General features: G+C 45.8%; 1 protein-coding gene across 16 annotated transcripts in view; it reads left to right on the forward strand.

The window, feature by feature from the left end:
• tenm2a (teneurin transmembrane protein 2a) overlaps positions 1 to 25,633 on the forward strand; it is a 176,394-nt gene that overhangs the window by 81,832 nt on the left and 68,929 nt on the right. The window contains exon 1 of one of the 16 annotated variants that reach the window (XM_057042757.1): positions 369 to 1,113. The exons of 14 other annotated variants lie outside the window; for them this stretch is intronic. In XM_057042757.1, coding sequence (XP_056898737.1) covers positions 1,062 to 1,113 — 52 coding nt within the window. In that variant the 5' untranslated portion in view covers positions 369 to 1,061. Of the gene's footprint in view, positions 1 to 368; positions 1,114 to 25,633 lie in introns of those variants that run through there. One more of the 16 variants, XM_057042758.1, reaches the window with a different exon arrangement.

Below are 25,633 nucleotides of genomic sequence, written 5' to 3' on the forward strand. Positions count from 1 at the left end.
CTCCCACTATCTCCTACTAAGCTGCTGCTTCTTCACCCTACCTCCATCCCTGTTGTGTTCTCTCTCTCCCCTTTTGACTGTGATGCCATTCTTTTTTATGGCGCGCAGGTGATTCTGTCCCCCTGTCGCGCCCCGACACTCAGGGATCTCTTGCTTCTCGCCTGCCCTTGTTGCCAACCCTCCCACTATCTCCTACTAAGCTGCTGCTTCTTCACCCTACCTCCATCCCTGTTGTGTTCTCTCTCCCTTTGGGCTCATTCCTTAGCTCCCAGCATCCCCCCCCCCCCCCCCCCCACCCTCGGTGATGCTCTGAGAGGGAGGAGAGAAAGCGAGAGAGCGTGTGTGAGCGAGTCCGTGCGAGTGTGTGTTTAGTCTGCTCTCAGTCTCAGCTGTGTGCAGATGGAGGATGGAGCAGCGGCCACATCTCTCCTGCTCTTCTGCTCTGCTTGCCACTGGCTGAAAGGCACTCTTTTTCACCCTCGGCGTCTTAACACCCATCCCTCCCTCCAATGCCACAGCTTGCCTTGACCTGTGACGGATTCAGCAGAAACCACAACGGACTGGAAACAAGGGAAAGAAAAAAAACCTGCATTCTCTTGAAAGAAGGAGCGTAGCCGCGCGGGGACCTTGCGCTCATCCTTTCTCCCTCCGGTGTTTTAGTGTGTGGCATTCACCTCCGCAGAGCGAAACAGCTACACGTGTGCGAGTGCGTCGGGCCAGTGTGCGTCTCCCGTTCCTCCTCCCCCCACTCTGTTTCCCTCTCCATCTCTCTTCCTTCACGGAGCACCAGCACTCAGCCAGCAGGCTGCTCTTCAAAGAACTTGCCTGCAACCAGGCACAGAGAGGAGAGGAGCGGGAAACAAAGAGTGAAGAAGAGCGCTGGCAAAAGGCGTGACAGAGAAGAGAGGTGGCAAAGACTTTGTCAGAGGGGAGACGAAAAAGAGGGCAAAAAGATTGAGAATCAAGAAAAGAGGAGCTTGAAGGGAGTGGAGAGGAGTGGAGTGTGGAGGCGAGGAGATAAGGGTAGAGGGTTAACCACAGGCAGAGACAAGTACGGAGCGATGCATCACTCGGGCAACACAGGAAGAAACAAGACCCTCTCCCATGAGACAGGTAAGAGACCCTCGGATGCTTCTTTGTCCCCACGCAGCCATATGGCATCGTGCTGTCCTCCCTCCAGACAACAGGAGTGATGGAGCACCGCTGTAATTCGAGTGTACACTGAAGGACACACTCAGAAAGACCGTCTTCAATTATTTCTCGTGTTTTTCCACCCGTGCCTTTCAGCACACGTCCGCAGCGCCGGGGATCAAACGGCATAGATCTGAATAGAACTTAGCTTTGATGTGCGCTTGAAGTTAAGATCGGCATCTATGGATGTCAGTATGTGCCGCCCGTGCACGGCCACGAACAAGCCTGTTTGTCCATTGGTCATTGATTTCAAATTGGTGTGTGAAAGTGTGTGTGTGTGTGTGTGTGTGTGTGTGTGTGTGTGTGTGCCCCTGTGTGTCTGCCCCCAGCCTTCTGGTGAGCACATTCCAGCTGATGGTAATTACAGTGAGTGACAGGTAGCTGATGGCGAGAAATGGCACGAGTTACCCCCCCTCCCCGTTCCTTTTCAATCCATAATTTATTCATGTGAGTCGTCCCTCAATATTTACAAGGTTATTTCTAGGGATTTGCCTTTCTAATTTAATGCTGATTAATTGATTGAACAGTAAGATGTGATGCGGAGTTAATTTAGAAATCAAATGGTGATTTGTTCTGAAACCGGCGAGTGAATGTGCGAAGCAGTAGGGGGGGGGTTATCCGACAAAAGAGTTTGGCTGTAGGGAACAGGTGAAACGTGTCTACACTATACTGTGTGTGTGTGTGTGTGTGTGTGTGTGTGTGTGTGTGTGTGGTGTGTGTGTGTATATAATAATTGTTTGATTGCCTTGTGGGTGTGAGGGGATTGCTAGCACTCATCAAGCTAATCAAACAGTTCCCACAGACAATAACAACATGTCACACTCTTCTCTGACACAATTTCCAAGCTGAAAAGCTATCATAAAGATAGGGTATTACCCCCCCCCATGAATACATAATTAAAGGCAACCTTGTCTGAGGAGATGACTTTTTTTTTTTTTTACATAGATCATGTACTTGCACACGCTCCCTGAACCACCCACGTACATGCACACACACAAAGACACACGCTGCACAGATCCGGCCCAGCAGTGGATAAATGTGTTTTTCTGATTGCCGCCACAGACGGGACGTGATTGGCATGGCAGACCAGGGAATTAGCCATGGTTTCCATGGTGACTAATTAGGTGGGTCCTGACTGCTATAGGTTTATAAAGACAGATGACTGATCGCGGTTCACTTCTTGCTTCGTGGGCCCGGGTGGTCTCGTTGGCCAGCGGGACCCCCCCTGTCGTTTGAGACGGACTGACCCTCCGCAGGCCACCTCAAGCGTGTTCAGCTGTCACTAAATGTGCAAATATGAAATGAAATTAAATTTCCTCCCCAGCCAGAACACCCATTTTGCGTCTAATTTGCATGATACCCTCGCTGTGGTTTAGGAAGCGCGCACCTCGGTGAACGCGCACGCTGACTGTAATTTTCATTTTGGCTTTCATGGATTGACAAGACTGATGGAAGGTTGGCATTTCCACACGATAGCGGCAGCCACACTCCCCGATCTCGGGCGTGGGTTAAAGCCGGGCCAGGAGAGGGCACGTTAAAGAGGAGACACCCGTTTTTGTCAGACAATAAACATGTCAGACAGGTAAACACGCTCACGCTGATGATGCAGCTACAGGGCATGGGCGAGTGAAATAGGTGTGACTGGGTCCATCTGTGAAGGAGAAACAGTGAGAGAGCTCCATCTGTGGACACCTGCCCTGCCTCCAGGCAACCGTCTCTTTTCTCTCAACTGCCAACAAGATGTGTGTGGTTGCAGAGCACCGGTGTCTGCGTGGTCTCTCGAATGTCTGCCCCTTTGTTCTGGATGATTTCAGAGCGAGTCGGGCTCATTTGAGGCCTTTGCTTTCACAACAGGCAACGTCACTCTCGTTGAACTCGTACTTTCAAAAGCACTCGTTTTTTTTAATTTTTCAAACGCACGGGTTTAATTATTGGAACTGAAAAATGTGGCAACCCAGTTTGGTCATAGGTGACTGCCCAGACTTTTGTAAAGGTGATATTATCGAGTGCACAATGTCTATCTTTTTTGCATCAGTACTAATTGATATACTAATTATTATGCTGACTGGGAAATATAGGGATAAACCTCAGAAAAGGGTCAGCCCTCCCCTTTATTTCTCTCTTGTTCTCCCTCTCTCTCTCTCTTTCTCTCTTCCTCCCTTCCTTAGTCAGGCACCAGCTCCACCTAATGGCCTCTACAGGTACTGAGGCCCACCCCTGCATCCACTGCTCTCTCCCTCTCTCAGAGACAAACACACACGCACACATGCGCGCGAAAACTTTCAATGACGGACTTTAGTTTGATACCATTTAAACAATGTATTTGGAAAGCCACTATTGCAATGATATTTCATTCATTCATAACGTGTTTATTTGGACCAGACAGTTCATTGAAATTTGACCAGGAGATACAGATTCAGCCTGGGTATAAAGGATAGCAGAACAAGGAGTACTGATTGGAAAAGGCTCAGAGCAAAGAAAAAACATCAGACAGCAAAGAAGACATGTGTGTCACGGCTAAACAAATAAGCATGTGTGGGAACAGATGGTAATAAAGTTCTCTGTTATAAGACCAGTGGCTTATACACACACAGGGACGCTCCGTGACACACACAGGCCCACACAGACCCACACATTCCCAGCTTGATTATGTGGAGTCTTTGGCCGTGAGTCATTAAGACTCCGTCTCAGTGAAGCTGACTCAAAACTGAGCAACGATGGTCATCTACAAAGGACGGTCACTCGCAGCCACGTCTCCTTCACTGCTCCCTCTCTTTACTCCGTCCATCTGTCTCTGTCTGCTTCCTCCTTTGTTTCAACCTATTTCAGCGTCCCTACCCACTCTTCTGTTCTGTCCACTTCCCTGGTTATTTCCCACCTCTTTCACAAAAATGAGCCTTTCTCCTTTTCAATCCAATCTTTAAGCCAAAACTCTGTTTGTGTGTGTGTGTGTATGTGTGTGTGTGTGTGTGTGTGTGTGTGTGTGTGTGTGTGTGTGTGTGTGTGTGTGTGTGGATAACTGAGGGCAATATGTCCTCAATCTCAGTGTAAGCATTTGTTTCCCTCTGCCAGTAGAGATAGATTATGTATTTCTCTCCTTTTTCTGCGCGGTGCTTTTCTCTCTCGCGCGCACACACACACACACACACACACACACACACACACACACACACACACACACACACAAATGCTTTTGTCCTCCCCACTCAAGGTCAGTTGGAAGATTGCTTTCAGCCCCCTGTGTCCTTCCCCGACACCCTGTGCTTTATTCTACATAGCACCATCTCCCCCTGTGCATTTTCGCCATCACATGTATGGATTCGTAGTTTTGCAGGATTAGATGAAAAACAAAATTGGGTCAGGATTATCACTCTAATTCAAAGCGGCGCGGCCACAGTACTCTGCCATATTATTTAAAAAGACGGAGCGGGAAATTTCCTGTCATTAACTTTAATTGAGATGAATCAAAACTGCACAAATAAATGCGCAGCTCCAACTGAAAAGCCACTGGTGCTTCGAAATTGATTAATTAATAGTTTGTGGATTTCTCTGATTACAAAACGGTGAAGATGACCTTTAAATTGCTGCGCGTGAAGCGTTGGTTGTGTGTGCTGTTGGGATCAGTGTGACTGGTGTGAAGGAGAGCACAGGATGATGCCAATCCTTTCTGTTGCGTTTTGCCTAACTCTCACTCGCAGCGACGGTTCAGCGTTAGATTTTCTGACAGCGGGCTTCGGGGGTTTGCATTAGCGTCGTGTGATGGAGCTCTCATCTGCAGCTCTCTGCAAGATTTTATAAAAATTACCTCAAACTCAAGACGGAAGGTTGCTCCTTTCACAGTACTTATGTCTTGAGACTGTCATGGATTTTGCACGTCAGTAATACAGCGTGGCCCCTCTTGGGTGGAGGCATTTGTAGGGTTGCATACAGTGTTGGGGGAGGGGGGGGGGGAGTGAAATCAACATCACAGCTTAAATCAGTTTTTAAAGACAAGCAAATGGAAAACAACACTAAATCATTTAGATCGCGGAGGGTGTTGTTCTGTTTTTTTTATTTTAAAGAGCTTCAGAATGCTTCACACTGAAAAGATCAGATTTTATGGGTGCATTTAATTGAATAAATATTTAATATAGTTATTGATTTATTTGAAAGCGCGTGCCTGCCTGCCTGCCTCCCTGCCTGTCCGCCTGCCTGCCTGCGTGCGTTAAAGTGTGTGGCTGTTTGTGGGGACGGTTGGAGGTATTAATTTACACAGCGGTGATTTGGGTGAGTAAAGGGCTGGCAAGCTAACCGGTGCTCTCAGCATGCTTTTTGCATCTCTTTCTGTGTGTTGGTGGTGGTGGAGGTGGTGGTGGGGAGTTCTGATCAGTGGGCTGGCTGGTTTTATGCTTCACTAGTCTGGCTGCTCATTCATGTGTATCATCTGCATGTGGCGCTGCCATGTGTGTCACCTATACCCCAGCACGTCACATGCCGCTTATATCTCTAACCAGCCTTGCATCCACACCTGACACTGCCTGGTCCGTTTCTTCCGAAAAAAAAAGAAAACCAAGGAGAGAAATTTAAGTTGGGGGGGAAAAAAAGTAATCACGCGCTTACGCCGTATCTAATTTGCAGCCCTTTTCTTACTTCGCTCTGCCAATTAATCAAGGAGAGGATTTTGCATCCTTGTTCATCATCTTCATTCATCTCTTAATTTTCCCAAAGCACGAAACCATCATGTCTTCAATCAGGGCAGCTGTTTTCGGTTGCAGCATTATTCCATTTGTTTCTGGTATGACTGCAATCAGTGATCGATCCGTGCCAAATCAAACTGCATGACAGACGAGCGCGGCGCCTGTACAAACGCACCCATGTGACAAACCGATCTCAGCATCCCTGCCCCAAAGGTGGTGCCACGGAGTCAGCACCATTCATCTGCATGGCCTCATTATACCTTCCGGGTAACAGCGGCGGTGAATTATTGGCTCATAATGCTGATGTTTGTAAAATCAAAACCTTACTCGCCCCCCTCTGTTCTATGCTTCATCTTATCTCATATACCTATTTCTCTGCTATCTCTGCTCCTCTGCCTTGCTGCTGCCTTGTGTCCACATTTCCTCCTCCACAGCACCTTCCTTCATCTTTAATATCCTCCTCCCCAAAACACAGACTCCAGCTTCTTGAACTCTTCACCCCTTTTCCTTTGTTCTCTCTCCTGCAGCTCCTCCTCTCATCTCCTGGATACTTCCCTTACCTCTGCGTTATTAACATAAAAAAGCAGGAGAGACTACCTCTCCCTCCAGCGCCACACTGTGAGTCACTGCAGCCCGCCAGCGACTCTCCCTCCTTGGCTGTCACATCGCGACAGATGTGAAATTATAAGGGATGGGGGTGATGGCAGCGGCACCCGCCTTCCCGAGTTTGCGTTTGACAGTTTCAAAGAGTGACGCCTCTGCTGGTGAAAGTTAGGTAGTGCACCCTCCTTCATCTGGAGAGGAAAAAAATGGGTCAGTACCTTCACAAGCAGAGAAAGGAAGATGTTGTTTGCTAAGCAATAGAGGAAATATGTTTTGTGGGTAGAATTACTGTCCTTGTGCTCGTCTCTCTCTGACTTTGTTATGTCAACTAAAATATATCAAAGGTCTGATTAGAAGCAGAGGTGCCCTCGCACTCAAGGTGAGGCCACCTTCTGTGGCCAAAGGCCCGCATGGAAAGACTGTAAAAATGCTGTAAATTGTACATCGACAAACTGCAGTTTCACAGAAGATTCGTAGAGCAACATGATGGGAGCAAAACTGTAAAAAGATTTCAGATATCGTCCTTTGAGCGAAACATTTCTTATTGTTTATCGCATTCCTGCATCCTGCCACCAGAGGGCAATCGGAACATCTCGCCAAGCTCTCATGGCATCGTACGACAATGGAAATAGAAATAGGCAAATGAAAGAATAGATGAGTATTGTGATGCAGCCCAGGACTCAACGAAAGCCACTGTGTGACGATATTAGTTAAAATTCAAATATGTCTACGTGTCAGAAGGTGCTGGTGATGTCTGACAAACCACTATAGAAGGCAGTGTTTGTATTACCTGCTGCCACATTCAGACATATGCAGAATATAGATTCCCTGTAACCTCATAGCAGACCTGAGGCAGACGGTAACACATTTTCTGGCTAGTTTTACTGAGGTGTCTCCTCAGGAAGCATATTAGCTGTCCATCAGTCTGTGGCGTGGTTGCCAAGTTCATCTAAATTGGTCTGTCACTTTTACCCCAATTAACTCGGTGTAGAGGCTCCTTTCCGCAAATAGGTGATGAAATGGAAAATCAAATTTAGGTCACAGAGTATTTACAGCCCAGTGGGAGCTTCCATAGTGCAGAGACTTCAGTCTGACCTGCAGACTCTGTAGGGAACTATAAAGGTCAGTGTAATTGTGCTGTTTCTGTCATTTTCTGGTACTGTAATTTAATATTTAAGAAAGGATCTACATTTATCTACTTCCAGCCAAGATCTCTTGACTCAACACCAATTTAAACAAATAAAACAGACACGGGTCATCTCGCTGGTGTTGTCGCTAAAGTGCGTCTTTGTGAAACAGGACACGCTGACCTTGCCAAAGAGATGATGACAAAGTGAAACTTGGCCTCTATTTTAGCATGTGTGTGTGTGAGATGTGCTCCTAATGACCAGTTCTTGCAGAGGCCATCAGGGGAGATGGGCCGTGCAACGGGGCAGAGGGGACGGGGAAATGATTCCATCGATCATTCCTGATCACCTAAACAATGTCGCACAGCTCGTTCATCTTTCTCTTTGTCTTCTGTATTGACACACATTGTGACTCCGTGTGCCTTAATGTGTATAGGTGTGTGTGTGTGTGTGTGTGTGTGTGTGTGTGTGGTGTGTGTGTGTGTGTGTGTGTGTGTGTGATGCTGCCATGATGGCGCTGGCCCTGTGCCAGATCTTGCACAGTTCCATTAGCATTGTGAGGTCTGCCATAGATTGCTATTGATTAGCCATAGCTTCCATTCAAAGGCTTTGGATCACATACGGATGGAGGCTGGGGGTAGACTAGGATGCAGAGTGTGTAAAATCAGCATTAGATATAATGTGACATCTTCCATCCATTTTAAATTCATTAAGCTATAACTCAGTGACACCCGCGTCGTGGAGATGGTTGATTTCACCCATGATTGGTTATTGAAGTGGGTTGTTGGGCATGACGGGGACTTGAGGACGCCAAGCTTGTCGAGTGCTCAGCTTTGGATTTTAAACAAATCAATGGCAAGTGACTGGACCCCGGAGCCGCTCGCTAATGAGAAGCACTTCTGAGAGCTCCCCAAACACCTCCCCAGTCTCCAGTCCTCCCGTCTGTTTCTCGCCCCACAGCTCCATCTCCATCCCTCTGCCACCATATTTCATTTTCACAGTATCTCTCACCCTTTGCCCTACACCCACCACACACACGCATGTGCACGCACACATATGTGTGTGCCTCTCAGTTGCTTTCCTCGTGTCTCTTGTCGCGTCACAGTCCATATAGCCACGGCGTGTTCCGTTTTCAAGATCTGGGCAGGAGACAATATGCACGATGTTCACTGCAATGAGGAAAATAAACACAGATGTAGAATATTATAGATCTCAATGAAAATGTACTTCAGGTATGTGATGCTGGATCTGTAATGTGTTTGTCATGTATGAACGCATATGCATACTGTGTGTGTGTGTGTGTGTGTGTGTGTGTGTGTGTGTGTGTGTGTATTTGCGTATGTGAAACCAGTTTGGGGATTAAGGATGTAATGCAGGATTATCCAGCAGGTAGACTTCCCACGTCTTCCTTTGCTGGGAAGTAAAGAGGATCGAGGAGCAAGAGATAGATAAATGGACAGAGGTGAGGCATAAAGTGAGAGTTAAATGCAGAGTCGATAGCAACGATGGGTTAGCAGCACAATTATCATTTTACAATAAAGACGGGGAAAAAAACAACCACCTGCGGGATTATTGAAAGAACGTGGAACATAAACTGGAATAAAAAGGCCATTTCTGAGTTGGCCTCGTCAAAACAGGGCAGGAACTGCGCGACGATTCACTAATATTCATTTGCACTTTGCGGAACCACAAACAAACTTATCTCCGAATGATCTAAGGGCACTAACAGTGTCACAGAGTCAGCAGCAGCGTGGAGGTATTTAATGTGTTGAGCAAATTGATTTCACTCTCCGAGAACTCAGTGATTTGTATAGGGAGGGAAAGGAGAAGGAGAATGGAAATGTACAGATACCTGGAGAGGGAGTGGCGCCGATGTCCCACTTACGGCAAAGAAAACGACAGACATTTTACCTTCTGATATTTAGTAATGGAGCAAATCGCTCCCCCATCTTCTGTGTTTGTTCATTGTTTGGGAAATTGGCTTCCTCCTCGTTTTCTATGCGGCATGCTTTGTGTTGTTACCCCCCTCGCTCTCTCATATATCACGGGACTTCGGTTGCCGCGGTTGCACTGTTCAACGCGGGTTTGTGTTTAAAAGTCGCGTGCGGTTTCAAGGTCCCCACCACGTTTGCTTGCAAATGTTAAATAAAACATACCGTGAGCCAAGCCAATGGTGACGCACGCTGATGATCTCACAAATGTACACACAAGTGCCATCTTGAGGATGGGGGGGGGGGGGGGTAGTGTCTGTCTGATGCATTTTGTAATTGTTTTGGGTTAATCCTGATTTTAATATGTCTCTCGCAGCGTGGAGGCCTCCTCGCTTAATAGACACAATGGAATTGCTTAATTACGCCTGTGCACGTGCGCGTGTTTCTGCGTGTGTGTGTGTATTTAGGAGAGAGGTGGGGAACCGGATGAAAGATAAGCATTTTAGCTCTAACAGTTTGTTTTCCAAAGTCAGTAATAATGGGTTGCGTTAACAAAATCTATACAACCAAATACAATTTAATTTTAAAACTAGACATGAGTGATAAAACAAAAGAGGGAGGACAATTGTGAGTGTGTGTGTGTTTATATACCGACACACATATCCAGCATGCGAACCCCGGGCTGTATTTCTCCAGTCTGTTTGAAGTGGGGTCTCGGGGGACGCTGTGGGACTGTGGCTGTGTTTCACCCACTCAGACACACACGCTGGCTCCTCAGGAACGAGGGATCACAGAGAAAAAAGGAAGATTGACCGTCGAAACCGTAGGAGTGTTTCTCCCTAAACACACTCATCCATGTTGCTTAGTGATTCCCCCGCCCCCTCTGATGCAGCGCGGTCGGAGGAAGGGTCGGGGCTTTTAACAGCTTCTTAACTTCCCTCATTTTTTTATTTTTTTTTTCCTGAGCTCTAATGTGCTCATCTCTTTTATGATCACATTCAGCAGACTAGGTGAGATCGGGACAACACCCTGAGCAGGAAAATTCGGCAGCGCTGGGATCAGACGGTGGAGCTATCTTTTTTTTTTAACAGTGCCAAATTGAATGGCCTCTGAAGAGAAAAAGAGAGAGAGACGCCATCTCAGAAGCTCCACAAATATGTTTCCTCCACACAGTCCAAGCTTTGCAGATCTGCTTTTTTTTTATAGACTGCAAAAAACCTGATGAATGCTGCACAAATTTATAGTACCACTTCCCAGCCTATGCTAAATAAGGTGTCAAATCATAATAATAGGTGGGGGGAGGGAATCAGCATTAGAATATTAAAGGAAAGCGATGAAACTCAATGAATCCGAGGTGCTTTTTATCTTGAACTGATACAAAAAAACCTGCAAAATGCTTTTGTTGTCCTAAAACTGACCAAAAGACTGCAGTGTCAGCGAGCCTCTCAGGACCACAAGTGTCGTTTCCGTCCTATCGTACGCCTTCCTGCGGCCCCGGCGACGTCCCCAGCAGAGGCAGCTAATGGAGAAGGTCCGTCCCTCTGCACCGGCACAGATGGACGAAGCGCGAGTGAGAGAGAAGGCGAGGGACAAAGAGAAACAGCAGGAAAGAAAAGGAAGACAAGACGCCGCGTTGTAAAAGGCTCTCAGTTGTGTTGCCAATGTAACACCCTTGTTTCATGTGCTTCTGATCCAAGTTGTAAAGTACCTCGCAGCTTAACCAAAACATCAACTCGGTGGAAGTCTGTGAACACTTCCTGTCGAAGACGGGCTCTAGCGCATTAGTGTGGTAATAATTGTGTTGGAGAATTAGTCTAATTAATCTAGTTTAAGCACACAACTTCACAAATTTCATAATCACATAAATGTGAGAAGAAGCCCTCAAAAAATAAACATAATCAGTAACATTTCATATGAAGGTAAATGTGTTTTCATTCTCCTAATTTCGACTGTATTAGCTCACATAAACATATAACAGAGGAAACAAATCTTTACTTCCCTCTTTCATTTTGGGTCCATCCTTTTCCTGCCCTCCAGTCCCCCACCTTCACACCCTTTCACCTCCATTTCTTTTCTTTTTTTTTTAAATTTTCACTTAGCTTTTAGTGCTCTTTAGAGCCCAGCTCAGGGGAGTCAGTGCGTGTGTGTGTGAGTGTGTGTGCGTGAGTGTGTGTGTGTGTGTGTGTGTGCACATTGACCACATATTGAATACCAGCATCCTTGTTCTGCTAGCAAAGTGGGGCTATGTTTGCAAAATGGAGGCATTTTGCTGGGCCCCACAACGTTCGAGTGTTTGAAGGTTACGACATGGTTTTAAGGTTGAGGTTAAGGTTTGGGTTAGTCAGGGTGGTTAGGGGTCAGGAAGGAGACGGGTAATTCATTACATCTCTGTAAGTCCCCACAACCATAGAAATGTGAGGATGAATTTGTGTGTGTCTGTGTACGTTGCTGCCTTTGTGTGCACTAGAGCATCTTTCAGCTTAAACCGATCTGCACGTGCAACATCCACCAGCCAGTCAGTTTGATTCACATCAAATGGGTTTCAGTGTGATCTAATGTCAGATGATGTGAGCCAGCAGAGAAACAATGCCACACAGTCCTGCAGATGTGCTCCGCGCTATATTATCAACAATAAAGCACTTACATGTCGGAAAAGCTTTGAAGAAAAAGAAAACAGTTTTATTTACCCCCAAGTATTTATTGCATGATGCCAGTGTTCTGTTGAATACGATCATTTTCATCAAAGCAGGATTATAAAAAGCCACGTCCACCTCGGTTTCATCCAAAACTGCAGCCATCCACAGCTGCTGCATCACCACACACACACACACACACACACACACACACACACACACACACACACAGATAGGAATGCTGAACACGGGGGCAACAGTTTCCGATATTTAAATACAGACAAGAAAAATTGGATTTCCTTCCAAGTGTCCTAGCTTCCTTCCTGCCTCCCGCCCTCCCTTCCTTCGATGACATAAACAAATGCATTATTGCAAGAACATGTAGGAAGAAGACAAGCGTGAAATACATTGAACAAACATTTTAATTTAAAATTCAGCAGCCATCTAGGAATGTCTCTTAGAGCTCTCAACCCTTTTGTTGCGCATGTGAGTGTGCGTGTGAGTGTGTGCAGTCAACGGATCTATTTCACTTTCAAATATTCTCTCTTTTTCACTTGTTTGTGACCCTTTGGCTGAAAACCAATCAGGCATCCTTTTTCTGTTCTGCATCCCCCTCTCCCTTGATTTCGACTGCTCGAATCAGGTGATGTAGCATCTAGCTAACCAAGGATCGGCGCGGTGAAAGTGAGCGGAAAAGACGGAACGTCTTCACAAGCCTCACTGCGGGCCAAATGCTTTATAATGTCAGATTTACAAATTCCTCCATTGGAGAAAAAAAAAGCGACCTACATAACTATGAACCAGAAAAAACACATCAATGGCCCATTTCCTCCTCCCCCTCTGTTACTCTTAGTCCTTCTCTCCATCCACGACACTCCCTCTCCTGCCGCCGTCTCCCGCTTTCATTTCGTTTATCTCCTTTCCCCGACAACGGCTTGCTGAGTTATCAGCCAAATGAGGGAAGTGTCTAAGTAGCTGTCTGCGCACGTGGGCGCGCGTTTGTGCGTGCTGCACACGCTCGTTGTCTGGTCAATACTGCATATTGGGCAGGGAGGGGAGGAGGTAAGGTGGCTCAACCAGCATAACCAACCTGCTGCTAGGTAAACACCATCTGTTCACACAAAATCTACCTCTACTCCACACTCCCCGGGACCCGACACCATGACTAGAATAGAGTGATCCAATCCCGCTTCTCTTCACACACTTTCACCATGCCAGGTTCACACCAAGGTGTATTTGTGTGTGTGTGTGTGTGTGTGTGTGTGTGTGTGTGTGTGTGGTGTGTGTGTGTGTGTGTGGTGTGTGTGTGTGTGTGTGTGTGAATGTTGATCATATTTCTTGGCTTACAGTGTATAACACATTTTAAAGTGTTGCTCTTTCAGATTTTGCGGTATAAAATCCACCCGGTAAACATATTTTGTTTCATATTTTCCGCCCGCCTCCCTTCCCCTCATCCTCGCCACTCCTCCCTTCATCTTTCTATCTGCGCTGTCACTCGCTCCATCCATCATATTTCTCCCACTTTCTCGGCCTGCGGTGGAATCGAGTCAAATCAATCAATTCAGGTTTCCTGGGCAGACCAGCGGCGTGGCAAGAAATTGACCTTTCTTTTCAATCTGGGTGAGTGTGCGCACGCATTTGTGCCTTCTGCACACCAACCAGGGGGAAGCAGTTAGAGCTGACTGACTATCTGCCTCAGAGCTGCTGCAGCTATCCAGAGTGGCAGTGCCCCCAGCCAGCCACTAAGGATCATTGACACACAAATGTGCACACAAACGCACACACACGGCTTTCTACCCTCAGCTATAGCAGATATAGCAGACAAGCACACAATCTGTGGACACAGAATAACAGAGGCTCTGTGTCTTTTTATAGTTTTTATGCTAAGCAGCATGCCACTGCAGGCTTTCCATTTTTGCCCGACTGGGTATTGAGTGTATTGAGTGAGTGAGTTAGCCTGGGTTAAGTGGCTGTGCTTAAGGGCACAACAGCACCGCTGCGATCACTGGCTGCTCTGACACAGCAAGTGCGCAAACACACACACAAACACACACACATGTGCACAGAGCAGAGGAGAGGAACGGACATTATGTGGCAGTAAGATTTTTGATTTTCTGTCATCATTTGGTTTTTGCTAGAGTGTCGGTTTGTATTTCTCTTATTACCATGCCTTTTTCCCCGCTCTTTCCCTTTATAGATTTTTAAACACACACACCCACACCCACACACACACACACACACACACGCACACACACACACAGATACCCAGACCGGCTCACACTTTTAAACAGGGTGCCAGATGTGGGCTGACATTCCCCATCTATCCAGAAAGTGGGGGTTTAATAGAGATTTATAATGATTATCAGATGAGGTTGAGGAGGAATGCATCCCTGCTGCTTAAAGTTCTACTGATGCGGATGGATGGGATCGGAGGATAATGGCGATGGAAAAAGGAGTGCAGTGGTGTGTTTTGTGGGAGAGTATTGACGAAGCAGGAAAACGGATCTTCAGTGTGTGTGTGTGTGTGTGTCTGTGTGCCTGCTTCAGGTGTTAAGCCACATAACAAAGCCAGAAATTTAAGGTGTTACATCCTTCGGGAATATAACCGGAGGGCCGTTTAGTACTGTTTTCTAATCAAACCTGTGTGTGTGTGTGTGTGTGTGTGTGTGTGTGTGTGTGTGTGTGTGTGTGTGTGTGTGTGTACATGATTCCTGTGGGTGTACATGTATCTGTGTCCTTTGAAACCCAGCCAAGACTAGCCTCTCCTTATGAATCCTCCATAATATCATGGTAATGCACTGAGATTTGCACTCCCAGACCTCGCGCTCTCTCCAGAGATTCTCCTGTAGCGTTTATCTCAGCTGACTCCAGCCTTCCATGCCTGCGCTGTTCTCTGTCTACTCTCATCCCGCCACTGTGCATGAAAACAGCTCATGATTATTGTCTTGGCATCCTTCATGTATAATTTATCACCCATTTAAAAGCAGAGGTGCATGCAATTAAATCCAGTCGGAGGTTTTGTCTTTCTAAATCTCCCCTTCCCGTTTCTCTTTTCACAACCCCTCTGCCTCTCCTCTTGCGTGGGTCCGTGTACTTCTACTTTCTGTGTTAAAAATTGTACGTCCCACCATTGTGCTTCCTTCGTCCTGTCTCTTTCATTCAGTTTTTTTAGTTCATTCTGCTTTACCTCACACTCACTCTCCTTAATGTCTGAATATGTGTTGGAAAGTGGAGGAATCATGGCGTTTTCTCTTCCTCCTCCTGTCTCACACTCGGTGTATCAGTTTCTTTTCATCTTTCATTCTGTTGCTTCCTTCTTTCCTCCCTCCCAGAGAGAAAGGAGAGGCACAGAGTAATTGGATTCCCCCTAATAGCGAGGGTAATGTTGACAGTACATAAATCCTGCCACTGAAATAGCACCTCGTTTATCTTCTGATTTTGCCTGTTTTTTTTTTGTTGCCTGTTTTCTTCATCCTCATCGTCCTCCCACCTCATACTCCTCTGTGAGCGTTCCCCTCCATTCTTTCTTCCTCAGCCTCCCTACCGTCTTCATCTCCCCCTGGGTCTCATCGGCGAGCCTTGATTGTTTAGATGGCCTCGGCTTGGGACGCCACGTCTCCACATAAATTGGCCAACATGGTTTGGATGCAGTCAAGCAGAGGGAACAAGGCGTGCGTGTCGCATTTGATACGTGGTGCAACATAAGCATAAGTCACACAGGAAACAATGAAGGATGCACTCATCTCTGTGTGCAAATAAACTCTGTGCTTTGTTTCATCCAGTGATACCCTATAAATGACATTCAGTGTCAAACCGGCACCCTCCTGTGATTTGTGGAAGCACTTTTCTCCGCCTTATCCTCAATGACGTGAAGAAACAATCATGGACGTTATTTTCAATGTGAAGCAGTAGAGAAAGCATTTTTTTTTTAAAGCTAACTATTGTGAAGATTAGACCACAGTTGGTACATAAATAAGTGTAATAAATTTTACCTTTTTTTACAGACCAGAGTGCTTGTGCGTAAAGCAATGCTACGCTGAGCTAAGCTAAATGTGTGCACCATGAAGACTGTTTTTTAAAGATGCATATTTCATGGTATTTCATGGTGTGTGATGTGTTCAGGCTCCTGCTCAGTGTCAGGAGAATCCACAAATAAGTCTCCAGATTTTATTTTCTAAAATCTTTCTGAAACTGTGCTCATCCATGAGAAAGCAGGCAAACAAGCAGAAATAGCACATCTATGCTTGGGTTGCCTTGAGGTAACAGTTGAGAGAGTGGGTGGCAGGGTATATGATGATAGAAATGGACAATAAAGCAGAGATGAAGGATGTTAGTGTCACTTTCCCTCGCTTTTAAATACCAAACAACCTCATTAATAATTGACTGCAAATCTGACAGTTTATCTTCTATGACCGTCCTTTTAGAGCAACATTAGAAATCTCTCTAACACACACACAGACACACCCTTTGATGTTCTTTCATGATCCATTTCATTGATGCAGGAGTCCAGGTCAGGTCAGCTAATCAATCACCCCGCTGGCATTTGAATTGTTTGGTCCTCCTATAGGCTTCCTGTGAGCTTATTCATCTGATCTCTCCTGCAAACAAAAAAGCACTGACAAGGTGGGAGAGGGAGCTTGTTACAGGCTGGTGCCTAGTCGGGCGGGTTGCCCCCGTTGTTGTTGATGCCGCTTTACTTTAAGCAAGAGCCTCAAGGTCAAGCCACGCTTTTTCATCTTTCCCTGTATGTTAACAGTATCCACTCATACGTTTCCCATGTGAACACATGCACAGAGGACCACGTGAACTCGGCAGGCGTGTCATACCTCTGGGTGTTCTGTGCAGTTCTCTGCTACATTTGATCTTTCCACACTTGCTCTTAACACATGTTTAGTATCAATTAATAGGCTTTGTAGTGAACCTGGAGGTTTACCACCTGCACCATCACAGTGGAGCACAGACCAAATATTTCACCTTACGACATGCCAGGACAGCAAGATAACAGTCCACACAAACTGTCATGACAGAGGGTGACATAATTGAACCAATAAAGGACTCCAAGGCAATTTCAGACACCAGACGGCATTTACAGACACTTCATTCAGTCCACAGTTGTAGTGCAGTACCAATCCAAGACTCACAGTCTGGAGGAAATGATAATCAAATCAAACAACAGGAACAAAACATGAGAAAAACAGAACAGGAAAAGAATCTAAAAGACAAAGAAAGGAGGGGGAGAATTTAACCCACATACCTAGAAGGACCTGTGGACAGAGTCAGAGATAGGTGCGGCCGTCAGGTCCAGAGAAGGAGGAGGGGGGTCTTGAGAATCATAAGGTCCAATAGACAAGTGTCCTGCTGAGTGACCCACCCTGTTACCGTGGAGATTGGCAATGTCCAGCTTCAGGGAAGACATCATGAAAATGTGAAGCACACGGTCATGAGTGCAGCAGCATCAAACCACACTCGGGGTGCCAAGAAACGTAGTATGAGAGTGTCATTGTGGAAGAGGATGAAGTGAAAAATGAGTAACAATTTTGCCTTGATAAGATCATGGTAAGATTCCAAAAGAATGACAGGTGAGTTAGTCAGCCCATGGCTGAGAGAGCCAATGAAAGTCTGCCATTAACCAAAACCTTTATCCACCTGAACTTAAGCCAAGGATTGTGATGTATCCCACAGCAATCTCAGCTGCTGCAGAAGCAGCGAGCAGTGTAATGGATTATCATTACTTTTTCACAGCGCAGCTGCTGTTTTTAGGAACATGTGATGAGCTTAAAGGGGAAAAAAATCATCGTGGATTAAAGGCAGCACTGTTCCAACACCTGTGTGTTTTGACATGCATCCGCAGCTCGGGGTAGACGACGTGGGGCACTCACAAAGGAGCAGAACATGTTGATTTCAGACGACAAGCCGGCTACAGATGCTGGATGTAGATGTCAGGACGCCATTGTGAGATAATCTGCACAACAGATACACAGAGTGGTTCCTGTCTGGTAATCACACAATCACACCATCTGGAAAAATTCAGAAGGCTGCCACGAGTCTGCACTGTGATTGGCTCCTGCAGGCAAGAGCTGCAGGGCCCCTGAGGAGAATCAGCAACTGATTTCCCCCATCTCTTAGTTTATTGTTCATTTTTGTATCAAAGTGTTTTCAAAAAAAGAAGACGAAGGAAAAAGGGCAGTGGTAGCTCAATCTGTAGGGAACTTGGCTGAGAAGTGGAGGGTTCAAGCCCCAGTGCAGACAAAACAATGGCTGGTGTGGTGTAGCATGAGGAGATGCCAGGACACCTTCAGAACGCTGCCAAGGTACCCTTGAGCTTGACACCTAACCCCCAAATGGTCACATAGGGCCCTGCGATGAGCTGGCGACTCATTCGAGGGCGTACCCCGGCGTCACCCATATGTAGCTGGGATGGGCTCCAGCATCCTCCCTGTGACCCCAATCAAGAAAAAACGGAGGAAAAAAACAGAAATATTCCCTGAAAGATGTCTTGTTTCAGTAGCTTCATATTCTGATTAAAACAGTTCTGCAAGAAGTAAATTAAGGACTTCTATCCATATTTAATTTAGGTTATATAAACTTTGTTTTCTACATTTTCTCATAATTTTAACAGAGTGAGATAGTCATGGATTACTCCACAAATGCCAGAGAAGCTTCCAAATCAATAGGAAATGATTCTTCATGGCCTCCATACATGAGCTCATCTGCATGTGAGTTCTGAAATCTTTCTGCATCTCATCATAGGTCACATTTCTTATTACACCCTGCCACTCAGCACCCCCTCGAACAAACAAGACAAAGATACATGCAGCAGCTATTAAATCAGCCTCATCTTCTTTTTTTAGCCTGTTTATTTGTCACCACGTTCCCATGACACCTTCTTCTTCTCCCACCACATTGCTGGCGCAGTCACACCCGTTTTTACCTTCCAGTCCCTTTTCCTGATTCCGTACTGAGGTCCAGTCCCCCTCCCATTTCCTCTCTCCTACCACACCTCCATCCTCTCCCTCCTTCTTCCTGCCTCATTTTCCACTTTGCTGCTCTTCCCCTCATCAGTCAGTGGGCCTGCGGTCTGACAGAGATGCAGGGCTCTGATGGAGGCTGCCAGACTGTCAGCACATATCTATTCACCGAAATACACACATGCATACACTTAACAAGCAGAAACCAGCAGGAAATGAACGGAGCGAACGGCAAAGCAGAACCATATTACCATTTTAAATGTCCATGCATTTATGTTGCCTAAATTTGTCTTGCTGGGTTGTTGTCTGGAAAATTGCTTGCGGATTCACAGAAGCGACACTCTTGGCATTATAATTGGGAAGGTGTGCGGCGAGATAAACAAACTTTAAAGCTAATGTTTGAGTTCCAGGCTTCTGAGTATGTGAGGCTGGAGATGCGATCAGCAGTTATCACACCATTTGTCCATGGCCACTCAGACCTGATTTATCATTTATGCATTACATTTATATAACAAATGTTAAATATATTTATTTTATCGTCCTATTTATTTTTTTCTGTGTGGCTTGGTAATTTTCCACATTTAAACTGCACAATCTCGATATCCACGTCTGTTGAGTCGACACGCAGCTTCTGAAGAGTATTGGAACATGACTTATCTGCTCGATGATGCAGTTCTGATAGCAAATTCAGCCCTCACGCACAGTGGTATCAAAGGAGATATAATTTCTCTTTTGCTGAAAATTAGTTTGATTCAGGCTCCTCTCTTGAAGCCCAGAGTAAACAGACGCAGCAGGCCTTTGGTTTGGCATACTGACGTCCTGTGGGAATTGATCTATGAGCAAAGATGAAAATATGCGCAGTTTGATTCTGTGGAAAGTCTCCCACCCTGTCATAGTTTTATCCAGCGCTGCTGTCTCCCAACCTGTTTTCATCCCCTACTGTCTTGTTAGCCTGTGTTCTCCATCTCCAGGGTTTCGCGGAACAAGTGGGGGATTGGTATGGGACCTTCTCTAGACTCGTGTTTAATATGTATGTGAGAATATGTGCATGCTGAAAGTGAGAAAATGTGTTTGGAATATAAAGGTTATGCGCTCTCATCTTAGCAGAGGGATTCACCAGCAGGGGCGAGGGTGCAAAGCCAAAATTCAATCCCAGACTTTTCCAAACTACAGTAGAGCCCCCTCCTGGCGTGTTAAATGTTTGAAAACTGAAGCAGGAATAAAGAACAGAGTGTACTGGCCTTAGAGAAGTCAATCTGTTCCTCTGTCTACTGTTGTAGGAAGGAAGAAGTCACAAAAGGAGGGCTCAGCATTACCCTCTTCTTTCCCGCTATCCCTTTCTGTTAGGGATGTAACAGCTAATCCACCACCACAAGTGCCATCAAGTCCCTTATGTTGCTCACACGAGTGCTCTTCCATCGAAGCATGCACAATTTTTGCTCCATATCCCATTTTTTTCGTGACTTTACAGGGACAAACCACCAGTTAAAACCTCCTTCCGCTCTCGTTGCTTTTTAAAAAATGTTCTCATATGCCTCACACGAGCCTCTGAATAAAGCCAGAAAGACAGCGAACTTGTATTTGCACTGAGTAAAAGCACAAAGCATGGGTCAAATACAGGAATATGGACCCATTTTATGGTTTCCTAGAGATAGATAAAGTCCCCATTTAGAGCCCAAAGAAACTTTTAGAAAAGTACTTAAAATGGATCATCAGCAAATGAGGCGCTCCCTGTTAAATGAAGAATCAAATAATGTAAAGTTAACGATAAACAGAACCTCATCATCAGCCTGGTCTAATGATAGTCTAATTGAATTCTTTCATGGCTAAGAATTAGAATGATCATTTTGACAGTGTGAGCCACAGGCTATGATGCAGCTCTGACAAAAATAGCAAACCATTGGGATCTGTCATTTCCAGGGTGTTTATTTTTGAGCTTTAATATTTTTGCGGTTGTTGTTTTAAAAGCTGCTGTAACCCACATCAGCCCTACAAAATGGCATTTTCTATTTTCCACTCCAGTAAAGAACTAATTAAATTGTTATAGTCTCTATCAGATTGTAACCCACACACAGAGTACGTTTTCATTACAGGGATATGGTGTGTTTGAAGTCTTCTGATAAAGTTCACATCTCTTCTTGGTCTGAATCTGCACCGCGCTGGAGAGCCTGCCATCAAATTCGCCGGCTGAACGTGGCCGAATGGAGGTTGCCTCTATCTGAGGACGAGACGTGCAAGATGGGGGCAGGGGTTGTGGAGCATTTAGATAGATGGAACCCATCGGCCTTCAGGCAAAGAGAAGCCCATGTGACATTGAGGGGCACAAGTGGCCACAGTGCTGACAAGATGAGAAGTGATATGCCCTCACCATTGCTGTCAGTCACGCCACCTCATTAGAGAAAAAGAGAGGAGGGGGAGGAGAGAGAGAATCTTATTAGAAGCATGTAGAAAGAGCAAGGCTGCCTTTGGTATGAATGGTCATGAGATATTTTTTAAGGGAATGACAAGGGAAATTCCCAGGCTGTCAAGGATTTCTCTTCAAAAGACTGTTAAATTAGCACAGTGAGTGTTTTATACTTCTGCGCGGTGTTGACTTGATGCTGCAGAATCAACTTGCCGTGATTCCATGGAGAGGATGAGGATTGAGGAAGGGCGGATGGGATCGGACCAGCGTGAAGGCATGAAATATTAACCCCTGGGTAAATACCCCAGCTTAGCTGTCTGTGAAATCCTGTGGACAATGCTAATACATGCATTCATAAGGGAGCTGATAGGGCCTTGTTGCACCGCCAGATAGGAAGTGTGCATTAAGAAGCTCTCTCATGTATTCATACACCTATAATAGGATCCATAAGATGAAAATCCCAACAGTCATTTCACTAGTGCCGACGGAAAAATACTGCTGAATCCAGAGCCACGCGTGTGAACTCACACACATGGGCACACACCACCCTTTTGCCTCGGAAGCTAAATAGTTGATTGATGGTCTAAGCTGTGAAGAAATGCTCTCCTTTATGTCTCTAAAGGTTTGTAATTGCTGCAGTGAAAGGATGCTCACTCGCCTGGAATATTGATCCTAATGGGATTACTATCCTCCACCAGAGAGAGAATGATAGGGAGAAAGAGATGGAGGGAGGATGAGGGAGGGATGACGAAGGGTATGGACAGAGAGGTGAGCAGATAGACAGAGGGAGAAATTTAGTTTGCCCTTGGCAATTTCTTTCTCTTTTTTTGCATTGATCTCTTTTCCCCCAGCGTTCTTCAGTAACGACTTCCGTACGGGAACAGTAAAAGTATCGTTCTGGAAACTATAAAAGGAGAAATTGCTGAAATAGTAAGAATGATGAGTCTTTGCGCGCGTGTGTGCGCGTGTGCGTGTGTGTGTTTGTGTGTGCATGCATCAGAGGTAGCACGAGGCTCTTCCTCAAGCCCTCCTGTCTCTGAGTCCGTGGAGAATTTTGTTGTTGCTGCAGTTCTGTGTATGTCTCCCTATAGCTTCAAACAAAAATGGGTTCAAGCAGAATGCAGAGGTGAGGAGGAATATGCTCTCTCCAAAGAGAGAAAGGAGACTTATATAACAGGAGAGCCAGAGGTGTAATGCCAACAGAAAGTGAAATAGAGAACACCCATATGCTCTCCATGACCATATTGGAATTCCACGGAAGGCACAGCTCACTGCCTCTTCTGATTATACTCATCACTGTGTTCTGATTTCAACCCACCCTCGTCATTCCTCTGAATCTATCAGTGTTGAGTGCCATCAGCCTGTCTGTCATTCTGGGTGTCCGTTCATCTGTCTGCTTTTTGGACCGCAGTAATCCCAGATGGGAGGCATAGCCAGACCGTCCTCTGCAGCTAATTGAAATGTTTCAAAGAGGCCAAGTCACAGAAGCTGCAAAGTGTGTGTCTGTGTGTGTGGGGGGTGAGTGGGTGTGTTTGACCATAATGCCCATCATCTGCCTGTGTTGTGACTAACTCTAGGATGATTCCACCCTGCTGAGCTCAAGTACCGAGGGCGCTTGCTCTAAACTTGCCTTTATGAATAAATATCATGAATTCCGTTACGTCTCTCTGAGGCGTTCCCGTGCACGAGCCCGTCTTTTAATAGAGAAACATGAGTACATGTGGTTTATTGTTTGGCTGCCTTTAAAAGTTTGGCTCTCCCCTCTCAGGGGTGTCGGGGAGAAATGACTTTGCTTTGAGTTTGAAAAGAAGAATCCAGACAAAGAGATGGTGGGCGTGTGGACGGAGCCATCATGAGCTCAACAACATCCTGAACGGAAGACAATAATAATCACCTGACTAAAAAGATGGTCAATTTTACCTAAAGAGCCAGGTGGAAGCTGTCACACTCTTCTGATTTGCAGAAGCATCTCACTCTCTCCCCTGTGGGCCTTTTTAGTATCTTCAAAGACTTTTAATGCAGCCAGCGAGCTTTTCTTTTTCCCCTACAGGACAAAGGAAAATTGCTGCGTATGTGTGAACATGAGTGTGTTTGTTGTGCGTGCATGCAAGTGGACTCAGTGGTGATCGGACTCCCACAGCGCCATCACAGCCTTTGAGAACGGCAGGAGACGTGTAGAGGACAAAAGGCAGCGTGGAAGAACAGAGGAGGAAGGAGCGGAAGGGCAGCGTCAGATTTACTCTCAAACCCGTACATTTGCATTATCTTTGTGAAGCTACACTTTTTGACGAGGCCGCCTTTCCAGGAGGATCTCAGAGCGCCGACACAAATCCAGCTGATTTTAAATTGCCATTCAATATGATTTTAAAAAAAAAGAAGCAGGTTTTGAATTTGAATAACAAGAGGTTGAGATCTTTTTTAAGCCATGTTGTTTTTGTTCTTTAAATCAGCATCCATCCAACTTAGACGGATGCTAAACGGATGGTACTTAAGCGCTGCGACAACTCACACTCCAATTTAGAGAACGTTTAAATCACTGCTGACACATGCAGATGTCCTTGCAGTCCACACAAACAGATGTTGTTAATGTACATCAGATGTACATCTGCAGCAACAAGGAAGCGCCACTAAACACCATTCTGATGGAGCTGCTGCAGTGAGCCAGATGGTTCCTTGTATTTAAAGGCAACACTGCGCTTACACGCCATTAGAAGAATCACCACCAGTGTTCCTGCAGTTGGTTGATCCTTGTGGCGTCACATCAGCGCGACAGACGCTCTAACGATGATTATTACCGACAGAGGCAGGCTGCAGGAACCCCCCTGGGCCGGTGGGGCCACACAGACTCATGTTGGCATGACCTCATTGTCTGTGTCCTCTGAGGTGGGGCGACGCCAAAAGGGAAGCATATCTTGTTTGACTGAGCCGAGCAAAAGTTTAGAAAGTCTGAGATTTTGATTTGCGGCTGTGAAGCATTTACTGTACTGTTTGCTCACTTTTGGAAAAACAACAGATTGGGAGAGCAAACAAGCAGGCCCAGAATCTTTATTTGAAAACCATCCATCTTTGTCCTGATAGTACTGAGAATAGTCAAAGCTGGAAACAGTCTCTCGAAATCTCTGCACTAACTGTGAAAAAGATATCACTGGAAATTGATTACATTGCTGTGACATGACACTCACATGCCACATATATGTCATTTTCAATGATGGAAGGGGGGGTGTTTGTATGTTAGTGTTTGTCACAGTGAGGAGACACATTTTCCTCAATGTGAGGGCGAAGGCAGCGAGAGAGCGGACTGTTGACAATGTGGGAAACTTTAGATGTCAGGGCAGTAGCATGAAGGCTCCACACCTGTGTAATGTTAGCATATGCAGCTCATAGTCATGAGCCATTTCATAGAGTCAAGGTTACTATTGATATGAATGGTGAGTACTGGTTTAGATCGATTTCATCTCCAGTCAGGTGATACTAAATTTCATCGGCTATTTAAAGTTTTTCTCATTTCTTTTAAGGTTCTAAAAATCCTGCAGCCACAAGAGTAGGTCTGTTTTAAGTTGGGCCAAAGTGACCTCCCCTGGAAGGCATGTGACCGGGGTGGTGCCCGGGAGCATACGCTTGATTGATGATACCTGGACGGACAGTGTTTATTACACCAGATTTATGGTATCAGAGGACAAGTCCCATTTCTAACAGGTTTAGATTATGGCTGGAGGGCCCAGCAGGTTGTTCACATGTGTTTATGTGCATGTGTGTACTTTCAGGGACACTTTGGGACACAGACAGATGTGCCTTGTGTGTAATAAAGTAGCAGTATAATGAGATGCCTAACTTTCCCTCTTTGAATGATATTATACATTAAAAATGTAAATTAAAAAGCCCCCCCTTCCTTTTTACCACACCCCAGACCCCCTTCTCCTCATCACCATGTCCAAAACAATTTTCTGCATGGCTCCCTTGCAGTGGAGTGGAATATGTATGTTTATGTGCATGTGCATGTGTGTGAATGGGTGTGGGTGTGTGTGTGTGTGTCCATTCTCGTCCGGAATCTAACTGATTGTGATTGCATTTCTATCGGATTTTCACCGGGCGGAGGAGCG

This window comes from Takifugu flavidus, chromosome 9, assembly GCF_003711565.1.
Source record: "Takifugu flavidus isolate HTHZ2018 chromosome 9, ASM371156v2, whole genome shotgun sequence".
NCBI lineage: Eukaryota > Metazoa > Chordata > Actinopteri > Tetraodontiformes > Tetraodontidae > Takifugu > Takifugu flavidus.